General features: G+C 49.9%; 1 protein-coding gene across 1 annotated transcript in view; it reads right to left on the bottom strand.

Moving 5' to 3' along the window:
* Positions 1 to 1,634: 1,634 nt before the first annotated feature.
* ERI3 (ERI1 exoribonuclease family member 3) overlaps positions 1,635 to 10,085 on the bottom strand; it is a 317,503-nt gene continuing 309,052 nt past the window's right edge. Inside the window, 1 exon segment of the mRNA XM_069735844.1 lies at positions 1,635 to 1,867. Coding sequence (XP_069591945.1) covers positions 1,785 to 1,867 — 83 coding nt within the window. The 3' untranslated portion in view covers positions 1,635 to 1,784.

The following is a 10,085-nucleotide window of genomic DNA, read 5'->3' as shown; positions in this document are numbered from 1 at the left end:
GCCGTCTACCAGGACATTTTAGAGCACTTCATGCTTCCCTCTGCCGACAAGCTTTCATTCTCCAGCAGGACTTGGCCCCTGTCCACACTGTCAAAAGTACCAACACCTGGTGTAAAAACAACAGTATCACTGGGCTTGGTTGGCAGCAAACTCGCCTGACCTTAACCCCATAGAGAATCTATGGAGTATTGTCAAGAGGAAGATGAGACACCAGACCCAACAATGCAGACGAGCTGAAGGCGGCTATCAAAGCAACCTGGGCTTCCATAACCCCTCAGCAGCGCCACAGGCTGATCGCCTCCATGCCACGCCGCATTAATGCAGTAATTGATGCACAAGGAGCCCGACCAAGTATTGAGTGCATTTACTGATCATACATTTCAGTAGGGAACATTTCAGATTTTACAATCATTTTTCAAGCTGGTGTTATAAAGTATTCTAATTTACTGAGATAATGACTTTTGGGTTTTCATTGGCTGTAAGCCATAATCATCAACATTAACAGAAATAAGACGTGATATAGATCACTCTGTGTTTGTACTGAAGAACTGAAATAAATTTGAAATAAATTCACTTTTTGATGATATTCTCATTTTGTGAGAAGCTCCTGTATACGGCCCAGTGCGCACAGTGGCGGTGGGCACGGCTCCACCGCCCTGACAATTATTGGGGAGTCTCTTGTGTTCAGTAAGTCATTGTCTTCCAGGGAGCACAATGGACAGACGGAGCCCAGAACTCACTGATGTCCAGCGCTCGGACACCCATAGGGGACAATGACCCCTTCACAGGAGGCTTTCTGGCCCAATGGATGTTTCCAGCCGCAGGCATGTGACGTGTTATCTGATGCGTGGAGAAACGTTTGTGACACTCATTCCTTGTCCTCTGCTTGTTGTCAGAGAACAGAAACATTTGTGTAAGAAGAAAACCCGTCCTGATGAAGTTCTGCTCACACAGCTGAGGGTTTGTTACAATGGATCAGTGACGCTGAGATAAATACTTCAGCAGCACAAATCCCTGTCTCCTGCAGAGCAATGTCTTATACACTGACACACTGTAACAAACCCTCACCTGTGAGAAGCATTGGGTCAGACTAGGTCTTCAAGCTACTAGATGTGAACCGTGATCTGATTCACTGAGAAAAGCAGAGCTATTGAAAATGGAGAGCGATGACCGCGGGTCTATCAGGAATCTGCAGAACTTCATGGTCCAACTGTTAATCTTCATTTACATAAAAGAACCTAAAGGGCAAAACTGTGCGCTCTAGAAGCTTCCGGCTGAGGCCGCCATCCGCGGGCGCTGGGGTTGGAGGTATTTTCGCACCGTGTCCCTCTCCGGCTCCTCCTGACACCATTTTGGGCAGAGCGTGGCCTCGTGCCACCATGAAGACCTCCGCGCCAATCGTCCACCTTTCATCTTCAGTCAATTCTCGTCTTCCTCATCGGGACGCAGCGCTGCAGTGGAGAATCTCAGCGGTCCGGATGATGGGGGTCGTATTATGGAGGCCTTGTCTACTAAGCAGGACACCGGGAGGAGATACAGGGGGCAGGTGGGGAGGATGGGGGTCTCGGTCTAGGGGAAGGCGGATGGAGTGGAACAGATCTTCATGGTGGTCGTATATACAGCGATCAGAGGTCAGTCCGTTACAATGTGTCGTCCTCCACCCAATGTCCTGTATCGTCTGTCCTCCCGAGTGGACGCAGTAAGGGAAGAGCTACATGCAGCCTCCTGCCCCGCTCCCACCCCGCGGCCGGCTCCCACCCCGCAGCCCGGCTCCCACCCCGCAATCAGATGCGCCTGGAGGTCTGCTTGAAGATGAAGCCTCGGTGAGCAAGGGTCTTCATGATGTTGGCGATGTTCCTGCAGTCATCTGTGGAGAGAAGGAGAAACGCGTCAGCAGAGACGACACCAGGGAAGGTGAACAACTAGTGCACAAGCAATATGGCTGCCATTAAATCTCCCCCCGCACGGCGCCGCGCTCCAGATCTATGGTGACCAGGAGTCGGATCCGCACAAGACTCTGCCGATCGGCTCCTCGGGGCCACAGTCCCGTATGTGTAGGATGGATTGAGGACGCTCCATGTCCTGTCCATACAGAGCAGACTGCACAAGTCCACCAGAAGCTGTGGCCCCCGAGGACCCCCGGACCTCCATTACGACACTGCGGTCGGGGAAATCTGTGATCAGATGAACATTGCCGACTGCTTTCTATAAATGCCGCCGCGGTTACAGAGCGATTCCCTGAGATGTCGGTGCGGTGCCCCGATAACTCTCGGTGATAGGTCGCCGTCCATTAAGGAACCCAACGTCTCGCAGGCGCTGTGATCACCGAAGGGTTAATGTTGGGGGCTGACGTGAAATTGATTCCTGCCGTCTATATTTCATGCTGGAAATTGGCTTGTAAATCCGGAGTTTGATCTATGAGAACCGTCTCCTTAAGAAAAAGCAAAAGTAAATGTGTAATTTCTCCCTTGACAGAACACGCCGGGGACGGCCATCCTTCTTCCTTCTCCCCTCCGTCGTGGGACAGCTGCGTCGTGTCGGATTAACGCTTTTTCTTCCTCGCCCCCGCGCCTTGATGTCTCCATTTCATTACGCCGCGGCCATTTATCAAGCTCTTACCGTAAGGGTGACTTTGCCAACTTCCATGTGGCAGTGCCCTGGTGCGGCGGAGGGGGAGGCCGGCTGCGCAGGGAGGCCGGCCGCAGTCCCAGTGATGTGTAAATGATAAAGACGACTCCACATCCATCTCCGCCTGTAAAGCTGCCGAGCGCCGCGGTATAATCAGGCCGGGGCCGTAATAATGTGGAATTAGGTCTCTCGATCACGGAGGGGCCCCTTAATCACCGCATAAAGGGTGCGCACGCTGTTTATCATAATTGAACTGTATCCAGGCTAATTGCCGCCATATTTCACTGTCTCTGAGGCTGCGGTGATGTCTGAGCAGGGGAGAGGCGCTAACGATGGAGGGGAGCGCGGCCGAGACATATGGGGGCGGCCCAGGACCTCTAGAGTGACCCCCGGTGAGCGTCACACGGGAGACCATGGGTGGCAATGACCAGGCCGGCGAATGCCATGAACACCTTCAATCAAGGAAAACGTCAAACTCCCATAGAAATAAATGGAGGGCGGTGCGGACACGTGCGGGGCCCATTCTTCAGAACAACGAGGGGCCCAGCGCCTATTCTACATTTATGGCATAAATACATCACGTTAGACAATCCCATTAAATCTTGGTTCTCTCGTTTTGTGTCTACAGCTCATGTGCAGCTCTACGTGTCTCCATGGTTACAACTTACTTAGGGTTACCTTGTGTCTCATCCCGCTGCCTAGTGTGATAAAGGGGGTGACGCGAGTACGCAGCTCCTGTGCAGAACGAACGGAGAAGGGGAAACCTTGTCCAAAGCTGCAAACATCACTGTGACCCCCGCAGTACCGCGACTGGCGGGTGATATATACCCCGCAGCAGCAGCGGCCCCCGCTGGAGTCTCCTAATGACTGCACCAGGAAGGAGGAAATGATTGGGGAAAATCTCTCATTTATTTGTAGCAGGGTCAGCGTCAGCACCCGGCGTACCCGGGCAAGTGCCGGGGCCCTGGCGAGACAAGGGGGCCCATTCAGGGCCGGCGTTAGGGGCAGACAGCTGCCTAGGACCCCTGCTCCCCCAGGGGCCCTCAGCTAGCGGCACATCACACAGCCGCTATGGGGCCTCTGTGAGGCAGGGGGGCCCGCCTGTCGCCAGCGCCCCTGCCGCATTGAACTATATCGGCATCTGCCGGTAAAGTTCAAAGCAAATGATGGAGGAGAGAGCGTCACCTGACGCTCCCTCTCCCATCACTCCCCACTCTGCCTCTGACACTGCGGGTGCACGATGACGTCATCGCGCACTCGCTATGTGTCAGGCAGTGCAGCGGCAGCCACCGAGACCGGAGCAGGGAGCAGCGTGGGCACGGTGAGAGGTGAGGTGTGTTTTTTTTTTTTTAACTATAACAGTGAGTACTGGACTATGGGACCATTCTTGGGGGAGGGGGGCTGTGCTGTATACTACATGTCTGTGCTATATACTACATGGCTGTGTTATATACTACGTAGGCTGTGCTATATACTATATGGGCTATTATATGCTATGTGGGCTGTGCTATATGCTACATAGCTGTTCTATATACTGCATGGGCCGTGTTATATACTATGTGGCTGTGCTATATACTATATGGGCTGTTATATGCTACATAGCTGTTCTATATACTACATGGGCCGTGTTATATACTATGTGGCTGTGCTCTATACTATATGGGCTGTTATATGCTACGTGGGCTGTGCTATATACTATATGGGCTGTTATATGGTACATGGGCTGTGCTATATACTACATGTCTGTTCTATATACTACGTGGGCCGTGTTATATACTATATGGCTGTACTATATGGGCTGTTATATGCTACGTGGGCTGTGTAATATAATACATGGCTGTTCTATATACTACATGGGCCGTGTTATATACTACGTGGGCTGTTATATGCTACGTGGGCTGTGTTATATAATATGTGGCTGTGCTATATTCTTTATGGGCTGTTATATGCTACGTGGGCTGTGCTATATACTATGTGGCTGTGTTATATGCTACGTGGGCTGTTATATACTACATGGCTGTGTAATATGCTACATGGCTGTGTAATATACTACGTGCCTGTGTTATATACTACATGGCTGTGTTATATGTGATCATAAATCGTGGTATGTGTTAAAGGGGGGGCCCACTGAGACTCTTTCGCCCGGGGCCCTCAAAAACCTGGAGCCGGCCCTGATTTGTAGCATTGGGGCGGAAGCTGCACCGGCCGGGTAGAGAGCAGCCCTGACTGGTCCTTGCCGGATCCCCCAATGTGCGGTGACGGAAGATGCTTCTCGCACAGGAGCAGCAGTTTGTGCTCCACAGCGCAGATCTCTCCGGTCACATTCCTCCCGCAGACAGGATTACACATCCTCAGGAGCTGCCATCACGCTGCGCCCGTGGGTTGTGTGCTCGGGATGTGAGGACGTCCTGCGGTCACAGCCAGCATTTTAATTAAGCGTAGAGCTGCTGCGGGGCGGCCGGTGCAGGACGCAGCCATCACAGACTCATTTCTGTAATCTTCAGCTAATGGACAGGGTTATGTCCCCAATAACTTAGCAGCGGGGATCGACTCTGTCACTGACAGCGTCCATCATGGCGGCTGACGGCAGCAGCCGCAAGGCTCACGAGACGGGCGGTGGCGGTGTTAGGCTGGTGTCACATTTGCGTCTCTGTGCGCAGTTTCATCCGCATTGATCCGCATGCGTCATGCGTACCCATCTTTAACATGATGTACGCATGCGTCGCTTTGAGGTGTGCGGCGGAGTCCTGCGAATGCAATATGTTGTATTTTTGGAGGTTTAAAAAATCTGTCAAATATGCGCAGGCATGCGGATGAGTGCGTTAAAAAAACGCATTACTGTCTAAGGGAACGCATGCGTACTTGGAGTGCGCATGTCCAGGAACTGATTGAGGCACACCCTCCTGGAAATATCACAAGCATGCGCATAAAAAACGTAAACGCATGCAAATGCATGCACACGTGTCGTTTTTTTTGCCGTCATGCGTCAGCTGATGCGGATAAAACACTGTGTTTGCAGATGAGAGGCTGCGCACATAGACGTAAATGTGAAACTAGCCTTAGAGACAGGAGGGGGCCGCGCCAGGCGCTGATCACCGCTGTGCAGCTGGCATTACTGCTAGTACTAACAGGACCCCCGACCCACATCCCGGCCATCAGAGAAAGTCCAGTAATCCGGCATGTTTGCTGGAGGTGTCCTACTTAGATATTCTAACCCATCGGATGGACACTCGCCAGCTCTTTCTGAACAAGGTCGTGTATGTGGGAATGCCAGGTGTTGTGTCCGCCATCACGGAGGGCGCCTGCACCTTTCCCAGGGTCTGGACCGTCCGCGGACACATGCTCGCTGTCAATCCCATCACCTGCTGCTCCTGCCTGAGCGTGCTGGTAATGCGGAGTCCTCGTGGCCGCTGAGTGGCAGGGATTATCCAGGACTGAGGGATTACACGCTCCCTGACCTGTACACAAAGAGCAGCCGTGAACTTCCATATCATCAACCCTGCCGCGGTCGATAGATCACAGATCAGACGCCGCATCAAAACTGCGCCAGCAACACCGGCGACTCTGTACGGATTATCTCATCAATTCACAGCAAATCATCTGCAGGGGAGAAGGCTCCATGGCCGACGACGGAGACAAATACGCCGATGGAAAACCGACAATTACAGAAATGGCGCCAAAATCTGTACATAACATGTAAAGAAAAGCTGTCTGCAGCTCGTCCTGCTCACACAGAAGAGTCCACTACAAGGACAGACGTGGTGCTGTGCAGTGTATATATATATATATATATATATATATATATACAGGAGGAGTGGTGCTGTGCAGTATACAGGAGGAGTGGTGCTGTGCAGTATATATATACAGGAGGAGTGGTGCTGTGCAGTGTATATATACAGGAGGAGTGGTGCTGTGCGGTGTATATATACAGGAGGAGTGGTGCTGTGCAGTGTATATATACAGGAGGAGCGGTACTGTGCAGTGTATATATACAGGAGGAGTGGTGCTGTGCAGTATACAGGAGGAGTGGTGCTGTGCAGTGTATATATACAGGAGGAGTGGTGCTGTGCAGTGTATATATACAGGAGGAGTGGTGCTGTGCAGTGTATATATACAGGAGGAGTGGTACTGTGCAGTGTATATATACAGGAGGAGCGGTACTGTGCAGTGAATATATACAGGACAGGAGGAGTGGTACTGTGCGGTGTATATACAGGAGGAGTGGTGCTGTGCAGTGTATATATACAGGAGGAGTGGTACTGTGCAGTGTATATATACAGGAGGAGTGGTACTGTGCAGTGTATATATACAGGACAGGAGGAGTGGTGCTGTGCAGTGTATATATACAGGACAGGAGGAGTGGTACTGTGCAGTGTATATATACAGGACAGGAGGAGTGGTACTGTGCAGTGTATATATACAGGACAGGAGGAGTGGTACTGTGCAGTGTATATATACAGGAGGAGTGGTGCTGTGCAGTGTATATATACAGGACAGGAGGAGTGGTACTGTGCAGTGTATATATACAGGAGGAGTGGTGCTGTGCAGTGTATATATACAGGAGGAGTGGTACTGTGCAGTGTATATATACAGGAGGAGTGGTACTGTGCAGTGTATATATACAGGAGGAGAGGTGCTGTGCAGTGTGTATATACAGGAGGAGTGGTACTGTGCAGTGTGTATATACAGGAGGAGTGGTACTGTGCAGTGTGTATATACAGGAGGAGTGGTGCTGTGCAGTGTATATATACAGGACAGGAGGAGTGGTACTGTGCAGTGTATATATACAGGACAGGAGGAGCGGTACTGTGCAGTGTATATATACAGAAGTGGTGCTGTGCAGTGTATATACAGGAGGAGTGGTGCTGTGCAGTGTATATATACAGGAGTGGTGCTGTGCAGTGTATATATACAGGAGGAGTGGTGCTGTGCAGTATATATACAGGAGCGGTACTGTGCAGTGTATATACAGGAGGAGTGGTGCTGTGCAGTGTATATATACAGGAGTGGTGCTGTGCAGTGTATATATACAGGAGGAGTGGTGCTGTGCAGTATATATACAGGACAGGAGGAGGGGTACTGTGCAGTGTATATATACAGGAGGAGTGGTACTGTGCAGTGTATATATACAGGAGGAGTGGTACTGTGCAGTGTATATATACAGGAGGAGTGGTGCTGTGCAGTGTATATATACAGGAGTGGTGCTGTGCAGTGTATATATACAGGAGGAGTGGTGCTGTGCAGTATATATACAGGACAGGGGAAGTGGTACTGTGCAGTGTATATATACAGGAGGAGTGGTACTGTGCAGTGTATATATACAGGAGGAGTGGTACTGTGCAGTGTATATATACAGGACAGGAGGCGCGGTACTGTGTTTTGTAGGGGCCGCACATCCTCATTGCTTTGGTTCTTATATTACACTAGATGGTGGCCCGATTCTAACGCATCGGGTATTCTAGAATATGCATGTCCACGTAGTATATTGCCCAGTCACATAGTATATTGCCCAGTCATATACAGTCATTATATGTACACTGATGAAGGTCCTGTATTGACCGAAACGTTTGATTACTGTATGTAAATAAACCCCCCGTTTGCATCACAACACTTTGGAGTGTGCTAGTCACTTGCAGCATAATTATCAGGGTTTGGGAACCTATGACTGTGCACCTCCTCCTCTTAGGCTGTGCTGAGCATCTTCTATACTATAGTATATTGCCCAGCCACGTAGTATATTGCCCAGTCACATAGTATATTGCCCAGTCACGTAGAATATTGCCCAGTCACATAGTATATTGCCCAACCACGTAGAATATTGCCCAGTCACGTAGTATATTGCCCAGCCACGTAGTATATTGCCCAACCACGTAGTATACTACCCAGCCACGTAGTATATTGCCCAGTCACATAGTATATTGCCCAGTCACGTAGAATATTGCCCAGTCACATAGTATATTGCCCAACCACGTAGAATATTGCCCAGTCACGTAGTATATTGCCCAGCCACGTAGTATATTGCCCAGTCACATAGTATATTGCCCAGTCACGTAGAATATTGCCCAGTCACATAGTATATTGCCCAACCACGTAGAATATTGCCCAGTCACGTAGTATATTGCCCAGCCACGTAGTATATTGCCCAACCACGTAGTATACTACCCAGCCACGTAGTATATTGCCCAGTCACATAGTATATTGCCCAGTCACGTAGAATATTGCCCAGTCACATAGTATATTGCCCAACCACGTAGAATATTGCCCAGTCACGTAGTATATTGCCCAGCCACGTAGTATATTGCCCAACCACGTAGTATACTACCCAGCCACGTAGTATATTGCCCAGTCACGTAGTATATTGCCCAGTCACATAGTATATTGCCCAGTCACATAGTATATTGCCCAGTCACGTAGTATATTGGCCAGTCACATAGTATATTGCCCAACCACGTAGTATATTGCCCAGCCACGTAGTATATTGCCCAGCCACGTAGTATATTGCCCAGCCACGTAGCATATTGGCCAGTCACGTAGTATATTGCCCAGCCACGTAGTATATTGGCCAGTCACGTAGTATATTGCCCAGTCACGTAGTATATTGGCCAGTCACGTAGTATATTGCCCAGTCACGTAGTATATTGGCCAGTCACGTAGTATATTGGCCAGTCACGTAGTATATTGCCCAGCCACGTAGTATACTGCCCAGCCACGTAGTATATTGGCCAGTCACGTAGTATATTGCCCAGTCACGTAGTATATTGCCCAGCCACGTAGTATATTGCCCAGTCACGTAGTATATTGGCCAGTCACGTAGTATATTGCCCAGTCACGTAGTATATTGCCCAGCCACGTAGTATATTGGCCAGTCACGTAGTATATTGCCCAGTCACGTAGTATATTGGCCAGTCACGTAGTATATTGCACAATCCACGTAGTATATTGGCCAGTCACGTAGTATATTGCCCAGCCACGTAGTATATTGGCCAGTCACGTAGTATATTGCCCAGCCACGTAGTATATTGCCCAGCCACGTAGTATATTGCCCAGTGACATAGTATATTGCACAGTCCACGTAGTATATTGCACAGTCACGTAGCATATTGGCCAGTCACGTAGTATATTGCCCAGTCACGTAGTATATTGCCCAGCCACGTAGTATATTGGCCAGTCACGTAGTATATTGCCCAGCCACGTAGTATATTGCCCAGCCACGTAGTATATTGCCCAGTCACGTAGTATATTGGCCAGTCACGTAGTATATTGCCCAGTCACGTAGTATATTGCCCAGCCACGTAGTATATTGGCCAGTCACGTAGTATATTGCCCAGTCACGTAGTATATTGGCCAGTCACGTAGTATATTGCACAGTCCACGTAGTATATTGGCCAGTCACGTAGTATATTGCCCAGCCACGTAGTATATTGGCCAGTCACGTAGTATATTGCCCAGCCACGTAG

The sequence above is a fragment of the Ranitomeya imitator genome, chromosome 8 (assembly GCF_032444005.1).
Source record: "Ranitomeya imitator isolate aRanImi1 chromosome 8, aRanImi1.pri, whole genome shotgun sequence".
Taxonomy (NCBI): Eukaryota; Metazoa; Chordata; class Amphibia; order Anura; family Dendrobatidae; genus Ranitomeya; species Ranitomeya imitator.
This window is presented reverse-complemented; position numbering and strand designations above follow the sequence as displayed.